Raw genomic sequence first — 18,587 nt, forward strand, 5'->3', positions numbered from 1 at the left:
AGTTATTTCATTTTATTTATTTTTGACTGAACTTTAACTTACTCTAGTTGGCCGTGAGCGGGCGCTACTCTTAGTTGCGGTGTGCAGGCTTCTCACTGCAGGGGCTTCTCTTGTTGCAGAGCACAGGCTCTAGGTGTGTGGGTTTCAGTAGTTGTGGCGTGTGGGCTCAGTAGTTGCGGTGCATGGGTTCAGTTGCCTGAGGCCTGTGGGGTCTTAGTTCCTACACCAGAGACAGACTCATGTCCTCTGCGTTGCAAGGCGGATTCTTAACCACTGGACCACCAGGGAAGTCCCTATCTATATGATTTTATGCTGCCGTACTGTGCTCACTCATTTCCAGCTCTTTGCGACCCCATGGACTGTAACCACCAGGCACTCTGTCCATGGGATTTTCCAGGCAAAAATACTGGCGTGGGTTGCCTTTTCCTTCTCTAGGGGATCTTCCCGACCCAGGGATCTAACCTGCCTCTCCTGCATCTTCTCCATTGGCAGGCAGATTCTTTACCTACTGAGCCACTTGGGAAATCCCACATAGTTTTATAGTATAGTTTTAACCAGTCTTGTCTATTTAATTGATTGTATTTATTCATTCTTTTCATATTTGTCAATTGCCTGTTGAGTAGCAGACATGATATTAATTCCTAAGACTACAGAGCCATGGGCTTTCCCAGTGACTCAGTGGTAAAAGCATCAGCCTGCCAGTGCAGGAGATGCAGGTTTGACCTTAAAGGAAATTCAGTTGTTAAGGAGGAATCGCCAAGTTAAAAAAAAAAAATCATAATGTAGGACATATTATTTTTTTGTAAAATATAATAATAAAACTATGCAGAAGATACAGTTGTAACTCTGAATGCAGAGTGATTTATTCTGCAGAAGATGGTGACACTCAGAGGGTAAGGGGCTGCTTCAAAGAGATGTAACTGCATCGGGTCTTAAGGATAAGGAAGAGTTTAGAGAATGGATAAGCTAGGAAGTGGGTTTCCCAGGTGGTGCTAGTGGTAAAGAACCCGCCTGCCAATGCAAGAGATGCAAGAGAAGCTGGTTCGATCCCTGGGTCAGGAAGATCCCCTGGAGGAGGGCATGGCAACCCACTCCAGCATTCTTGCTAAGAGAATCCAATGAACAGAGAAGCCTGGCGGGCTATGGTCCATAGGGTCACAAAGAGTCAGACACGACTGAAGCGACTTAGCAGCCATACAAGCTAAGGAGTGGCATTTCCAGCAGAGGAGCTGGCATGTATAAAGGTGCAGAAGTGCATTCAGGGAACTGAATTTGCAGGTTTGCAGCTGTTGCTTCCTAAGGTAGGACAAAGGGAGAGCTGGGGAGTTGAAGCTGGAGAGGTAGATGGGGGCCAGACCCCATGGGGAAACCTTACCAGGCTGTGGTATTTGGGTTTTATTTTGTTGATGGGGAAGATACCAAGAGATGTTAAGTAGAGAATGTCATGATCTACTTCATAATGTAATAAGTTAGGTGATGGTAGTGGATAAATTAAAGGGGATTGAAATGGAGTCAGACTGATCATAGTCCCTGTGGGAGATGACAAGAGCCACCCCCAAACCTGAACAATAAAAGAGGGTATGTTCAAGAGTTAGTGACTTAAAGAAAGATGCAGTAGGAGAACAAGGCATGAGGGAGGGAAAAGTCCTCCTGAACGCTTCCCTGTATGTGTGTGTTTACAAATGGATAGATAGATATTAAATTAGATTCTCCTTTTAAAAGATGTTAGAGGGATATCCTAGTGGTTTAAAGAAGGAAGCTGAGAAGATCATTAATTTATTTTGTTAGAGATACATCAAGAGAAACAAAGTATACAGTATTTATATATTAATATAGCTTATTCGTGAAGATTCCTGAAGTATTTGGCAGCTTCACCTTAATCAGCCTTCATTTTTCATTCAGTTCAGTTCAGTTGCTCAGTTGTGTCTGACTCTTTGCTACCCCATGGACTGCAGCACGCCAGGCTTCCCTGTCATCACCAACTCACGGTGCTTGCTCAAACTCACGTCCTTCGAGTCGGTGATGCCATCCAACCATCTCATCTTCTGTCATTCCCTTTTCCTCCTACCTTCAATCTTTCCCAGCATCAGGGTCTTTTCCAATGAGTTAGCTCTTCACATCAGGTGGCCAGAGTATTGGAGTTTCAGCTTCAGCATCAGTCCTTCCACTGAATATTCAGGACTGATTTCCTTTAGGATGGACTGGTTGGATCTCCTTGCAGTCCAAGGGACTCTCAAAAGTCCTCTCCAATACCAGAGTTCAAAAGCATCAATTCTTAAATGCTCAGCTTTCTTTATAGTTCACCTCTCACATCCATACATGACTACTGGAAAAACCATAGCTTTGACTAGATGAACCTTTGTCAGCAAGGTAATACCTCTGCTTTTTAATATTTTTCATTAGGCTCAATCAGTTCAGCTTTTCCTTTACACAACAGGGAAACATACTTTCCTCTAAGGTAGCAGACCCAAGGAATTTAATAACATCAAGGAAACATGAAAGGTTACCTTTAGACACAAGAATGAAGTCAGTGATGAGCATGTTAAAAATGTTAATACTTTTTCCAAAAGTGTCATTGTGTTTTTATTTTTCCTTCTGTTCAATATGGGAGACCTGGGTTCGATCTCTGGGTTGGGAAGATCCCCTGGGAAAGGGAAAGGCTACCCACTCCAGTATTCTGGCCTGGAGAATTCCATGGACTGTATAGTCATGGTGTCGTAAAGAGTTGGACACAATGGAGTGACTTTCACTTTCATACTTGGGGCAAGTTCTTCCTGACTCACAGCTGCTCCAGTTTTGTGGACTAATTAGGTGCTTTTCCATCATGCAGTGTCTCCCCTTTATTCTCATCTGCTTGACTGTTCATTTGAAGATGGGCAGTGGATGGAATGTGTATTTCCATTTGGTTACAACAGCTATAAATATGAATGAATAAGTCATAACGGTGATAGCCAACTTGGTCAAGAGTAGGATCCAGGATTAACTAGTGTCCATCCACAAGGCTACTGCTACTACTTTATGAGTATCACTGTGATGATGATATATCTTCTTAATCACTGTTTTCCTAGAGCTCCCCCGTTAGCATCTCTGCCAGCAGCTTAATTTCAGATCTTCCAAAAGATATACTACTAGTATTTATCCTAATGTCAGTGCTATATAAGATTGCATTCAGTTTCTTCACAGTTCACTTTGCAAGGTATGCATGAAGTTCTAAAGTGTCATTTATACTTTGGTCTGAACACTGATTTTTTCTAGTCTGAAATTCTTTGTTGAGATACTGACCAACTGAAATTTGTCTCCCTCCCTCTCTTCCTTCCTTCTTTCTCTGCTAGTGGCCACTGGCTTTCCAGCTGGACAGACTCATTTGAAAACACGATTAGAAGAGATCAGATTGGCCGTGGAAGATGGAGCTACGGAAATCGATGTGGTGATTAATAGGACCTTGGTGCTGACAGGCCAGTGGAAAGGTAAGGGCACGTGCTTACCCAAGGGACTCAGTCCTTCCCTGGTCAGCCAGATGGCAAGGACCTGAAAAGAGGCAGCGTGGTTTGGAAGTCACTGTTCTAGATCACAAGTCGCTAGATCAAAGGGTGAGTGGAGGAGAAAACACGACTAAGACTGCCCATCCTTGTTGCTTGACTCTGGGCAGATGCCCACCTGCATGAACTTTTTATATCCCTTTTAAGGAATCAGTTATTCCCAAGCAGTGAATTATTAACTTTTGCTCTATTCTCTGCTGTTTTGTTACTCAGTACAAAAATCACCCCAGGCAAGTATTTTATGCAGAGTTTATTTTAATATGCTGGAGGAAGCTTCCCTTTTTTATGTTAATCTTTGTGGATTTTGAGGATGTGGGTTTATTGATTAGTTTATGAAGTCTAATTTTACTCCTGTTCTTGAACATAGCTCCTTTGGATTTTGTTCTGTATTCACCTTCAAGATTTGTGATTTACTATCAAGTCAGTTACAATAAGACATTGCCCAGTCCAGTAACAAGTTGTTTCTTTTTTAAGAGATTGATTTTACTTCTATGTTAAATATATTTTATATACTTAAAGTTTTTTTTTTTTAAGTTAATAGACTATTTTTTAGAGCGGTTTTAAGTTACAGGAAAATTGAGCAGAAAGTATGCAGTTCCCATATACCTCCTGTGCACACACCACTGCATACAGTTTCCCGTATCATTAACATGTTATATTATTGCAGTGTATATGTTAAAATAGCTGAAGCTGAACTAATAACATTGATAATTACTTAATCAAAGGAGGTAGGATGTGCTCAATCATGTCAACTTTTCTGACCCCATGGACTGTAGCCCGCCAGGTTTTTCCAGACAAGACTACTGGAGTGGGGGTTGCCATTTCCTTCTCCACAGGGATTGTTGATAGCTAAAATAAGTACAATTCTGTATTTTTTAAAAAAAATCATTGTAATATGTAGCTTAATTGAAAATTTTTAATGAAATCATAGGATAAAACCAGAATAATGTATTGTCTCTTTAGCTATGTAGCTATCAAATAAATGGCATATTTTATTCTAATTACAAAGGGTAATTTGTAATTAATTAATTAAAATTAATTCCCACTGTTAATTAACCAGTAATAAAGGAAGTTGGTGTTCTATTTAATCTCCTCCCCTACAAATAACCCTTGATAACACTGCAACGCACAACTTTCCAAGCCATTTCCCCTTCATAGACACACATGCAACGCCTACTATTTTGTAAAGTTTAAAATAAATATTTTTTTAAAAGTGAAAAAGTTAGAATTAAAAATAGGATCATGTTTAATGTATTTTCCCTTAACCTAACAATTGCACTTGCCAATATCTCATAGGTATCTCTAGACTCTATCCATAGATCCATCTAGCTCATCTTCTGTAAATTCTAATTCCATTGTTTATTCACTAAAAATTGCTTTTGGTTAGGCAGCAACAAAGATTCAGTCAGTGGTTTAAATGCTCAAGGATTTACTCTGTCATGTAATGTCTATGTTCATGCATAGTCACTTAGTCCTGTCTGCCTCTTTTGTGACCTCATGGACTGTAGCCCACCAGGCTCCTCTGTCTGTGGGATTCTCCAGGCAAAAATACTGGAGTGGGTTGCCATGCCCTCTCCAGGGGATCTTCCTGACCCCATGATCGAACCCGTGTCTCCTGCATCTCCTGCATTGCCAGGCAGATTCTTTACCACTGAGCCACTTGGAAGCCTCCTCATGTAAAGTCTAGGCCTAGGTATTTCAGGAGTATTGTGGCAGTCCCTCAGAGTTCTCAGAGACCTGAGCTTCTTTTACCTTCGGCTTCCAAAGATCATAGCATCTGATCTCAGCTTCAAGACCACTCCATTGTTTACAATGGCTTTTGAAGTTCCAGCCCTTACGCTTGTCTCCCAGATGACAGGAAATAGGGACTTGTCCTGTCTCTCACACACCATCTTTGCTTACACCTCATGGCCCCGAATCGAGTTCTGTGGTCAGGCTTGACTGCAAGTGAAGCTGGAAAATGTTGGCTTGGAACATTCGCTATGTTTCCATTCATTCTTTATACGTTGGATGGTGCACATTTCTGTGCCTCAGTGGAAAGGAGTGAGGGAAATTTCTGGTTCCGAAAGAGACTGTGCCACATGAGCTAAATAGGATGTGATCTTAAAAAACTTGACAGCAAAAGGGGACTTCCCTGGTGGTCCAGTGGCTAAGACTCTGAATTCCCAATGCAGGTGGCCCGAGTTTGATCCCTGGTCAGGGAACTAGATCCCACAGGCCGTAACTAAGCAATTGCACCACAGCTACTAAGGCCATGCACTCTAGAGTCCTCACGCCACAACTACAGAATCCAGTGCATTGCAACCGGAGAAGTCCTCGTGTTGCAATGAAGACCCAGCCAAAATAAATAGATTAATTTTTAAAAAGTTGGGGCAAAGCAACAATAGCAACATTTAAATAAGAATATTTATGAAGTCAAAAGGCACAGCAATCTGGACCATGAGCTATGAGGCAGGTTGTCTTAGAGATTTCCGTAGCCTCTGGGGAGCATCACTGTATTCCAGGAGAATCCAGTCACTAGTATAGCAGTTCTGAGTGAAAGTGAAGGTCACTCAGTTGTGTCTGACTCTGCGACCCCATGGACTATACAGTCATGGAATTCTCTAGGCCAGAATACTGGAGTGGGTAGCCTTTCTCTTCTCCAGGGGATCTTTCCAATCCAGGGATCAAACCCAGTTCTCCCGCATTGCAGGCGGAAGCCCACAGCACTTCTGAAGGGTCTAGGAAAAAAGGTCAGGTCGTTCCCATTATCTGATACTCCTATCTGTACCCACCAACATTTTTAAATCCTTACCAGGTTTCAATATTTTTTTTTTCAGATTTTTGTTATTTATGTGTTTGTCTGTTTTTGGCTCTGCTGGGTAATTGTTGCTTTTTTGTGGGCTTTTCCCTAGTGCAGCGAGCAGGGGCTACTCTTCATTGCAGTCATGGGCTTCTCACTGCAGTGGCTTAATTGCCCTGAGTCATGTAGGATCTTCCTGGACCAGGGATCGAACCCATGTCCTCTGCATTGTCAGGCAAATTCTTAACCACTGGACCACCAGGGAAGTCCAGGTTTCAATTCTTGACAGTGCACAAATATCTTTTTGTGCTTTCGATTTTTGTTCCTTGTCTTATGGGTCATGTGTGCCTTGGGCATTTACAACCATCCTTAAATGGCTTATTTTAAGTAGATGTCCCTCGTCCCTATATATTAATTCTGCTTGTCTACTTCTTGTAATAGATTTCAGTTCAGATTTAAAGCTAGAGTGGGAAAAAAATGAGTAAGCTTTATGTGCTAAGTTGCTTCAGTCATCTCTGACTCTTTGCAGCCCTGTAGACTATAGCCCCCCAGGCTCCTCTCTCCATGGGATTCCTAGAGTGGGTTGCCATTTCCTCCTCTAGGGGATCTTGCTGACCCAAGGACTGAACCCACGTCTCTTACATCTCCTGCAAAACTACTAGCGCAAATTTAGAAATACACTCTGTGTCATTTAGTTGGATAAAAAAAAGTATGCTCTTTATCTTTTATTAAGTAATTATAGCCATAGAAGTATAGATTGTATTATAACTTGTGCTCCTGTCTTTAGAATACTACTAATTGGAAAATCAAATACAATAGGAGATGAGATTTGATGTAATTGGCTTTCCCTTAATGAAGCAGGAATGGTTGTTTTTAAGAACTGATAATTTCCCAATAACAGATATTCATGTAAAATATAATAACATATCTTTGTCCCAGACCATACTTTTCTATTAACCCTTTCTGTGGTGTTAATAACCTCTTGACCCCAAACAAATTGAAAAGAACCATTGAATGCTAGAAATTTAATTCTAACTAGAAGCCTGCAAACGTCTTGGCCCTTTTTCACTGCAATATGTTGTCTTAATTTCAGTTCCAAGTTTGATTACATATTGTGTTTTTCAGTGTCATGTTTTAATATTAGCTGTTTTCTAAAATATGAGCCTATCATCGATTTCTTGGAATTTGCTAATGGAGAGGCGTCTATGAGGCTGTTAGACATTCCAGTCTAGGTCCCTCTTCTCTTTGCACTAAGGTGTGGAGGACACTGGTTAAAAACCAAGAGAAAGAATCCTGTTTTTAAAACCTGGCCATTCAGAGTGTCTCTTCACCATTTCTCATGGTCACAGGGGTTCACAGTTCAGGATATGAACTCAGAAGGGAGATATGAGAAGGACTTGTAATTCCTCTGCTTGGATTCACCTTGGTGGTCGTTTAAAATCTACTTCCTCAGGACTTCCCCAGTGGTGCAGTGGTTAAGACTTCACCTTTCAATGCTGGGGGTGTGGGTTCAATCCCTGGCCAGGGAGTTAAGATCCCACATGCATCATGGCCAAAAAACCAAAACATAAAACAGAAGAAATACTGCAGCTAATTCAATAAAGACTTTAACAAATGGCCCATGTCAGAAAATTAAATAAAATCTACTTCCTCAGACTTTGAACTTTTCTACCCACCTTGCATGCATGCTAAGTCATTTTAGTCGTGTCCAACTCTGTTCAACTCTATGGACTGTAGTCCACCAGGCTTCATCTGTCCATGGGATTCTTACTGGAGTAGGTTGCCATTTCCTTCTCCAGGGGATCTTCCCAACTCAGCAATCGAACCCATGTCTCTTACATCTTCTGCCTTGGCCAGTGGGTTCTTTACCTCTAGTGCCACCTGAGAAGCCCTCTACCACCTTGGGGCTCCTTAAGTCTTGTCAAATGACCTTCTTACTACTTCTCAGAGAAAATACATCTGTTAAGCAGGAACTTCCTCAAGGTCCTTGCATCTAATCTGTTCCCCTTTTCCTTCTCCTCTTCTTCCTCCTGTGTCCACTTCCCCAGCTGCTTCTCAGAGCTCACTCCTCTCATCAGCATCCTAGCAGACATCCAAAAGTTCTTATGATTAAAAAAAAAAAAAAAAAAGCCCACAGGCTCCATTCCTGCTCATCCCCAGCTGAGTCTCCCTTTCTGTTCTCCCTTTCATGGCTGAAATTCTTACAAGAGTTTTGTTTACTTGTTCCCTTGAATCTGTTTTTCCCAAGACACCAGTGGCCTCTTATTTTGCTGTCCCTGGGGATACTCTTTGGTCATTTAGTTTTGTGGCCCAGAAACAGTTGACACAAGGGACAGTTTCTTCCTGGAAACACTCTCTTGTCACGGCTTTGGTGATCCCACTGTCTTCAGGTTTTCCTTCGTATTTCTGATGCTTCCTGTGTCTTGTTGCAAGCTCCTCCACCTCCCCTGTCTTCACCGAAGTGTTTGTGGTCCTTGGGCTCTATCCCAGAAAACTCAATTTCTCAGGCTTTGCACACTGTTTTTTGGGAACCTCCTGTCCACACTGATTTCGGCCATTACCTGTGCTGAGGACTAAACCTCCAAGGTGGGGGACCTGAGTCTGTCTGACTCGGGAACCTGCATTCCATTTCCCCACTAAAATTATTCCCCATGAAATGATGCTTTCCATTGATTAGTTTCCCTTGGACTGCAAGGAGATCCAACCAGTCCATCCTAAAGGAGATCAGTCCTGGGTATTCATTGGAAGGACTGATGTTGAAGCTGAAACTCCAGTACTTGGGCCACCTGATGCGAAGAGCTGACTCGTTTGAAAAGACCCTGATGCTGGGAAAGATTGAGGGCAGGAGGAGAAGGGGACGACAGAGGATGAGATGGTTGGATGGCATCACCGACACAATGGACATGGGTTTGGGTGGAGTCCGGGAGTTGGTGATGGACAGGGAGGCCTGGCGTGCTGCGGTTCATGGGGTCACAAAGAGTTGGACACGACTGAGCAACTGAACTGAACTGATTGATTAGTTTCACTTAAGCAAACATTCAAAGTCAGTGAATCTGGGCTTTCCTGGTGGCTCAGTGGTAAAGAATCCACCTGCCAATGCAGGCGACATGGGTTTGATCCCTGATCTGGGAAGATTCCATGCCATGGAGCAACTAAGCCCATGGGCTATAGCTACTGAGCCTGTGCCCTAGAGCTCGGGAGCTGTAACTACTGAGCCTGTGTGCCCTAGAATCCATGCTTCGCAACAGGAGAAGCCACCACAGTGGGAAGCCCTCCCACTGCAACTAGAGAGTAGCCCCTGCTTGCCATGACTAGATAAAAGCCAGTGTAGCGACTAAGACCCAGCACAGCCTAAAAAAATCAGTGAATCTTCACCATAGCAGAGAATCCAGCCGTTTTAGAAATCCATTAAAAATATTTTCATTTCCCTGACTTTATTTACTTGTTCTATTAAATACAGCTTATTTTTGTCTAGGTCATTCATAACGGTTGTATCAGTGATTACAGGCACCTCATTTGATTTGGCTTTGCTCTATTGCACTTCACAGATTTTTGCAAACTGAAGGTTTGGGGCAACCTTGAGTTGAACAAGTCTTTAGGCACCGTTTTCCCAACAGCATTAGTTCGCTTCATGTCTCTGGGTCACATTTTGGAAATTCTTACATTATTTCAAACTTTTTCATTATTATTATTATATGATGGTGATCTATGACCAGTAGTCTTTGATGTTACTGTTACACAAGGATTGTGACTTGCTGAAGTCTCAGATGATGGTTAGCATTTTTTAGCAGTAAAGTATTTTTTCCTTTAAGGTATGTACACTGTTTCCTTTATACATAATGCTACTGTATACCTAATACACTACAGTATAGCATAAGCATAACTTTGCATGCACTGGGAAGCCAAAAATGTCACGTGACTCATTTTATTCCATTACTTGGTTTATTGTGGTGGTTTGAAACTGAACCAAAGTATTACTGAGGTCAGCCTGTGTATTATTCTGGAACACAGTGATGCTCTCAGGGGCTGAAGTCTGGGAGATGACTTGCCCCATAGCTAATGGTCCAGGCTGCTGTGCTTTTTTTTTAGACTTCATATATCTTTGTACTGAAACATCTTTGCTACTGTTGTTGTGCCTGGTCCTTTGCTGTTAGGCTTTTTACTGTCAGCTCATTTCACTGTCCTTCCCTCACTCCTTTCCATCTGGGCAGAGAAATGGACACCATCTAACAGTTGTTCTGACTGTGTAGGGTGTGGAATGTCTTGCTGGTTCTCAGACCTTCTCATGTTATTTGCCTCAGCTCCCTGCCTCACAGAATCCAGGACATCCCCCAGTTATGTGTACTGTCAGAATTGGGAGCTGGATTTAGGGAGGAGTAGGGTCTACACTGAAAGTCACTCCAGATCATTTGGATTCCACATTCCACCCCCCCACCCCCCCCGCCCAGCCATCCCATATATTCCTAAGGAGAAGCACTAACTTGGAGCAACTTCTTTTTTTTTTTTTAAACATGCTTCTAGTTCTTGATTCTGTATAGTTTAGGCATGCGTGCTCAGTTGTGTCTGATTCTGCGACCCTGTGGACTGTAGCCCAGCAGGATCCTCTGTCCATGGGATTCTCCAGGCAAGAATACTGGAGTGGGTTGCCATTTCCTCCTCCAGGGGATCTTCCTGCATCTCTTGCATCTCCTGCATTGGCAGGCGGGTTCTTTACCACTGGTACCACTTGGGAATTAGGTGCCGCATAATTGAAGCATTGTTGAATTTGCATATTCATTAATTAATACAAATCATATTTCCCATGTATTTGTTGTTTATTGAGCCTGGTTCTGCAGTTGGCTGTAAATAGGAGGCTTAAGGAACAGTGTTACTCTGTTGAGTTTAGCCAGAAAGACATCTACTTCTGTGCTCTTGGGAGGCTAGTTCTCCTCTCCCTGGGAAGACTGTGCCTTAGGTGAAGAAAGTAGTTATCCTGTGCTGGACCCAGAGAGAGGTGGGGTCAGCAGCCAGATGAGCCAACCATCACTGGAGTCACAGTCAGGCCCAGAAAGTACCCAGGACAAATATACTGGGGAGTAAGAAGGGTGGGGGTGCTTCCCTGGTGGCGCTAGTGGTAAAGAAGCCACCTGCCATTGCAGGAGATATGAGAGACAAGAGGTTTGATCCCTGATTTGGGCAGATCCCCTGGAGGGGGGCACGGCAACCCACTCAGTATGCTTGCCTGGAGATTCCCATGGACAGAGGAGTGATTCATAGCATCGTAAAGAGTAGGACACAACTGAAGTGACTTAGCATGCACGCAAGCAAGAAGGTGGGGGATTGCTCCAGGAGACCGGAAATCTTAGGGTCTTTGCAAGGTCTTTGCATTAGACAAACCCTGGTTGGAATCCTGGTGCTATTGTCAGTAGCTGTTTGCTCTTAGATAAATCACTTAGCCTCTCTGTACCTTCTGTTCCTTTTCTGTAAAACAGGCATAGTGGCATCTGCTTCACGGAGTTATATTAGTAATAGGGATTAAATTAGATGATGTCCATAAATTGCTCATCCTCTTGCTTGGCCCAGATGAATCTCTCCATGCCCACTGTGGTTTCCTCTCTCTCCCCCTCCTCCTGAGGAAGGTAGTATGTTGCCAAGGGAAGTAACGACATAGCAGAGGCATCGAGTTGATGAAGAAGAATTCTAAAGACGTAGGTTTTAGTATTTATCATTTAGCTAATTTACACCTGGTCAGTGAGCACTTCTCTTCTGTCTGCCTCCCTCCATTTAAATAAGTGACCAGGGACTTCCCTGGCGGTCCAGTGGTTAAGACTGTGCTTCCAAGCTTCCAGTACAGGGGATGCTAGTTCAATCCCTGGTTGGGGAGCTAAGATCCCACATGCTGTGCAATGTGGCCAAAAAATCAACTAATAAATTAAGTTACTAGTGAGGGGATAACACATAAGGGTTTTCTACGGGTGTTCCCAGCTATAATGGCCTGTGATTTTGTATTTGGTGGTGTTCCTTGTTTGTGTGTAATATTCCCATGATAAGTCCTTGTAATATGGTATTTTTTAATGATGATATTGAGGTTGACACCTCAGTTGCATTCCTTAAACAGTTCTTTGAAGAAAGAATTCACCAGAAGAGGTTCATCACATCATAAATCTTATTGAGCAGGTTTTGAAAATTAAATGCATCCCATGCTCTGTAAATATACAGAGGTTTTCAATTTTTTAAAACTTTTTTATGACCACTCTCTGCTGCATATATTTACCTAATATATTACCAGTGACATGGAAAGACTATCAGATTCAAGCATCTTCCAGGACCTAGAGCTGGTGTTAAGTAGTTTTTGGAAACCCATTCCACACTGAAGCATGAGCAGGTAGTGGGGGTTTAGCCACTAAGTCGTATCCGACTCTTGAGACCCCATGGACTATAGCCCGCCAGGCTCCTCTGTCCATGGGATTCCCCAGGCATGAATATTGGAGGGGATTGCCATTTCCTTCTCCAGGGGATCTTCCTGGCCCAGGGATAGAACCAGCATCTCCTGTATTGCAGGCAGTCTCCTGCATTGCAGGTGGATTCCTTACCTACTGACTCACCAGGGGCTCCCTGGTGACTCCAAAGGTGGCTGCGTCTGGGATATTTTCCCAGCATTATGTGTTCAGAATCACGTCTGGGATTATCGTTTGTCTTCTGTATCCACAGCCTCACATACCTTATACACTGCTCAGTTCCATTTTTTTGCAGTTGTTTATTATTTTTTTCTTTTACTTGTTTATTTATTCAGCTGCGTTGTCTTAGTGGCAGTATGTGGGATCTTTGTTGAGGTGCACAGAATCTGTCTAGTTATGGCATGTGGACTCAGTTGCCCCAAGCCATGTGGGATCTTAATCTTAGTTCCCCAACCAGGAATCATACCCGCATTCCTTACATTGCAAGGCAGATTCTTAACCATTGGACCACCAGGGAAGTCCCTACCCTGTTCGGTTCTTCAGCTCTCCTAAACTTGGTTTGTGGAGTATATGCTTCAAGATTCTCAGGAGCTTTAGGATGGTACAATTTATTTTTCTTATTTGCTTAGTTTTACAAAAGAAGGGTGGTAGAAAGACTATCTCCTAAAAGAAGTTAGGGTTTTTCTTTGTTTTGTAGAGCTGTTAATCATAATATCTTATGAGAAAAGCAATCTCTAAATCTATAGACACTTTTTTGGGGAGGAATCACATAATCTATAACCTGGGCTTTCTGTTTTGAGGGTTGTTTATAACAGAAACCCTCTGGAGATACTTATGACTGCTGTATGCTTTTATGGTTTTTGTTTTTATGCTATGATTCTTCAAAACTTCAAATACTATTGGCAAAAATGTGTGTGTTTTATCTCTTGTAGGTTGTTATTTTACTACCTAGTGTTTTATCTCATCTCTGTTTTAGTCTTTCAAGATTAATTAGTTGCCTTAGTGGATGAAAACTGTTCTTGAACATTTTGTGACTTTCTTAGATTAGAAGGTTGCTGTGTAATTTTATATTAAGTGTTTTACTGTACATATAATTATCTTAAGAGTGATTTTCAGGCCACTCTTGCACAGTGTTGAACATCTTTCTGGTACTCAAAAAATAATTGCTTAGATATGTTCGTTAACAATTATTTTTAAGTGCCTTTGAATAGCATGAAATATAAAGGGAAATCTACTTTATGGCTTTTAGATGGGTGATACAGTCTTTAAACACTTGGGTTCTTAACTTCAATCATAATTTCTATACACGAAAGCTTTACTAACAGTTTTCTGTGTCTATGTGCTTTTGTGCTCAGTCTCTCAGTCATGTCCAATTCTTGGCAACCCCACGGGCTGTAGCCTGCCAGGCTTCTCTGTCCGTGGGATTTCCCAGGCAAGAATACTGCAGTATTGGCAGAAATGGCAGTTTCCTCTTCCAGGGGATTTTCCAGACCCAGGGTTCGAACCTGTGTCTCCTGCATTGACAGGCAGATTCTTTACCACTGAGCCATTTGGCTAGCCCTTTTCTAAGTCTACAGTAGTACTTTTTCCAGAAAGCTTAACAGGTTGCCAGCAGCCTCAAGATGAAGAATCTGTTTTCCTTTTAGGTAGGAGCTGGAGAGGAAGAAGAGACTTTTAGATGGACAAAAGTTGAATTCTTGAGATGCAAGTTCCTGCTGGCACAGGGAGCCAGCGGCCACCTTGTTTTGGATGCTCTTTAAAACCAATGCAGCGTGACCTCCTCCGGCCCCTTGGGCCAGCATCCGAGCCTTTCCCAGAGTGGCTGAATTATCTAAATCCTACCATGGACCGCTGCACTGGCTCAGCCCCACTTGCTTCTCCCGCTGGCAGGGACAAGCAGAAGGTCAGGTTATGACCTCCATGTCTTCTCCTCAGTGTGGCAGAAGTAGGAGGGACAAGGGGGGACAGACAGGAGGCCACGCCTCTGCTGGTTGTGCCGTTGTATTGATTAAGCATCTGCAGTGTAATCCATCTTGGGTTTCTAGTACACCCACTTTTGCTACTCCTGAAAACCTCATTGTAAGTCAAAACATTTATTATCAGGTTTCTTAATGTGACATCACTCTGCCAGCCACTGCTCTGGTGTGTGTGTTTTGTTAAATTTTGCATTAGTCTGAGTAATTTGCAGTCGTGGTGTTTGAATTCCATTTTCATTTGTCAGTCATCTTTTATAATAGCTTTCCAAATTATTATTTTTCTGATACATGCAAGAATTGTTCTTTTTTTTTAAAATGGGGAATTTTCAGTTTCTGTAATGTTTGAATTTTTAACAGTGAATGTGCATTATGAGAATGTGAGCAGAAAAATTAATAAATGCTTGAGAGAACAAGGTCATGATATATGCAGAGACTTAACCATAAAGGGGTTTACTGAAGTATTGCTTATAAGAGCAAATAATCTGAAACTTTGACTATCCAATAATAGATGGTTGAATACATTGTTTATGACCATGCAATGGAAGATTATGCAGCCATTAAAAATTGTTCTACAGACATGAATTTATTAATTTGGAAAGATGTCTATGATATACCAAAGGGAAGAAAAGCAGGTTACAAAATAATATGTACCATATATAATCACACATTAAAAAAAAAAACCAGTAGAATAGTTGATAGTTTCAAAAGCCCTCCTGTGAGAAAACTACCTGGATGCTAAATAAACTACAACAGTATAGCAAACGTATCTTTTTTAACTTTTATTTTTTAATAATTTACAACTTACAGAAAGGTTACAAAAATAGCACACAAAACTCCCATTTATTTTTCACTCAGATTCCCCAGTTATAAAATTCTACCCCATTTAAATTTTTGCCTTCCCTCTTTCTCTCTCTGTCTCTCTATACGTGTATGCAGAGAGAGATAAATAGATATAGATATATTTTTTCTGAATTATTTGAGATTAAGTTGCTGACCTATTGATACATTACTATTAAGTACTTCAGTGTGTATTTCCTAAAAACAAGGACACTCATATGAAGCCACAGTAAACCATCAAAATCAGGAAATTAACATTATTGTCATTAATGTTACCATTAAATCTCCTGCATCTTCTGCATTGGCAGGCAGATTCTTTACCACTGAGCCACCTGGGAAGCCCACATGTCTCTTTAGGCTTCTTCAATCTGGAATAGTCCTCAATCTTTTCTCGTGTTTGAAGAATTGAGGTCTATTTTGTAAAGCGTACCTCAGTCTGGGTGTGTTAAATGTTTTTTCATGATTAGATTCACATTAGGTATTTTTGATAGGACCACCCCTGAGGTTTTGCTCTGTTCTTCTCAATGTCCTCTGCTTTCAGGAGTCCCGAAATGTTGATCTGTTCCATTATTGATGGTGTTACACTTTTACTTGGCTAAGATGGTTTCTGTCAAGTTTCTCCATTGTAAAATTAATAAATATTTTGTATTTTAGTAAGTATTTAACATCGACTATGAATGGAGATATGGTTAATATCCTGTTCTTCATCTAACTTTTACTCGGTGGTTTTAAGTGTTCGTTGGTAATTCTTCAGTTATACTCTGATAGTTGGCAAATGGTGATTTTTTTCTGATTCCATCATTTCTTTTATACTCATTAGTTAGCATTACCTTCTTCTCCCTCCCTTTCTTCCTCTCTTCAAGAACTCATAGATGCCTGGTTTTTTCGTTTTTTCCCAGTTGGTTATAATCCATTTCTATCATTATTTATTCTGGTATTCAAATTGTCCCAGATTTGGCAGATGGGAGCTGCTTCAAATTAGCTCCTGTGCCCTTTTGACATGTTTTTGTTATTCTTTAAGACCTTCTTTACATGTATTTAAAAGATATTTCGGGCTTATTTTTAGCTTTCTCTGCCCCAGACTTGGAATCAGCCACTTTCCCAAGGAGCTTTGCTTGTTTTCATTGAAGGTTGGTGTTTAGAAACCAAGATCTGGGTGCTACAGGGTGCTCATTGCTACAAGGTTGCTGCTGTTTCCATGCCTTCTCAGGGGACAGATCTACAAAATACATAAATGTATACAATGCACACCTATAAACATACATACAGCTCTATCTATCCGAGATGTTAGGAAAGATTGAGGGCAAGAGGTGAAGGGAGAGACAGAGGATGAGATGGTTGGATGGCATCACCGACTCAATGGACATGAATTTGAGCAAGCTCCGGGAGATAGTGAGAACAGGGAAGTCTGGCGTGCTGCAGTCTATGGGGTCGCAAAGAGTCGGACACAACTGGGCGACTGAACAACAGTAATAAGTTAGACATCTCTTCTGGTGCCCCAAAGAGGTTGTAGCTTACGTTCTTTAGGAAATGTGGATCATAGTGTCCTCTGCTTTTTGTTTATTTGTTTATTTATGACTGCACTGGGTCTTCGTTGTTGCACATAGGCTTTCTCTAGTTGTGACGAGTCGGGGGCTATCCTTTGGTGCTGCACACAGTCTTCTCATATAAATCCAGGCAGTCAGAGCACCCACACTATTGTCCATTATACCATACTTCCCAGTGTAGATGTGTTATACTGGAGTCATAGGTTGAAGACTAATAAACCAATTCTGATGATCCCATGGACTGCACCTTGCCAGGCTCTTCTGTCCATGGAATTCTCCAGGCAAGAATACTGGAGTGGGTTGCCATGCCCATCTTCAGGGGATCTTCCCAACACAGGGATTGAACCTGGGTCTTCCACATTGCAGGCAGATTCCTTCCTGTCTGAGCCACCAGGGAAGCCCCATGGTAAGCTGAAAAGAGGTTTATTATTTATTATTAGGAGGATCTGGGGTAGGTTACTGAATCAGTGGGAAGCTGAGAAGCAGGCTTGGAACACAAGCAGGACCATGAAGACTGGGAAGCAGAGAATAAGCCAGATGTGTCACAGAAAGAGTTTGGTTACAAGATCAGTGCTGTTGCTGCTGCCACTGGCCAGCGTGGGTACCATGCTGGCTGGTGACCACTCTGGACCCTTGGATCTACTGCCATTGCTGATGTTGTATTACTGATGAAAATCTCTAACTGTCCTTCATCTTTGCATCACTCAGTAAAATTCAAAGGATTATGTAGAAGCATTCCTTTGATGGAGCCCAGACCTCACTTTGGGCTTCCCAGGTGGTGCTTGTGGTGAAGAATCTGCCTGTCAATGCAGGAGACAGAAGAGGCTCGGGTTTAGTCCCTGACTTAGGAAGATCTCTGAGGAGGGCATGGCAGCCCACTCCAGTATTCTTGCCTGGAGAATCTCATGGACAGAGGAGCCTGGTGGGCTACAGTCCATAGTGTTTCAAAGAGTTGGACACAACTGAAGCAACTTAGCACAGCACACACACACTGCATTTTAAAAAGAGCAGATTTGGTATGCTTTCTGATTTAATTGTCCTGGTAGACTATGGGCAGAATGGTAACAGAAACAAATAACAGCTTTTCCAGTGTTGATCTTTAAAGATGTAAGATACTTTTTCAGTTAACCTTGATCCTGTTAGGTGATGAAACAGGTCAGTAACATAATTTAAGGAAGTGGCAATTAAAGAATTAGAAGGCACTTGTTGCATATTGGTTAAATCAGAGTGACCATTTTTTGGTTCATGGATTAAAAAGCAAGAATTCCAGGTGGCTGATAACTGAGTCATAAAATACATCTGGGTTTTCTGGTTAATTTTAACGGTAGGTGAAGAACTTCAGTGGATATTAAAGGATAATATATTTTAGAAAAAGGCTGGTGGTTTTGCTTGTAAATATGCTCAGGATCAATGTTTTAAGAATTTTGTTATACAGGCCAAAGTTCCCTTTCACAAATGCTGTAACAAAA

The 18,587-nt window shown here is 41.8% G+C and overlaps 1 protein-coding gene across 1 annotated transcript in view; it reads left to right on the plus strand.

Moving 5' to 3' along the window:
* DERA (deoxyribose-phosphate aldolase) overlaps positions 1–18,587 on the plus strand; it is a 116,778-nt gene that overhangs the window by 40,963 nt on the left and 57,228 nt on the right. The window contains exon 5 of the mRNA XM_006052373.4: positions 3,333–3,467. Within this exon, the coding sequence (XP_006052435.4) occupies positions 3,333–3,467 (135 nt within the window). The remainder of the gene's footprint in view (positions 1–3,332; positions 3,468–18,587) is intronic.

This window comes from Bubalus bubalis, chromosome 4, assembly GCF_019923935.1.
Source record: "Bubalus bubalis isolate 160015118507 breed Murrah chromosome 4, NDDB_SH_1, whole genome shotgun sequence".
In the NCBI taxonomy this organism is placed as follows: Eukaryota; Metazoa; Chordata; class Mammalia; order Artiodactyla; family Bovidae; genus Bubalus; species Bubalus bubalis.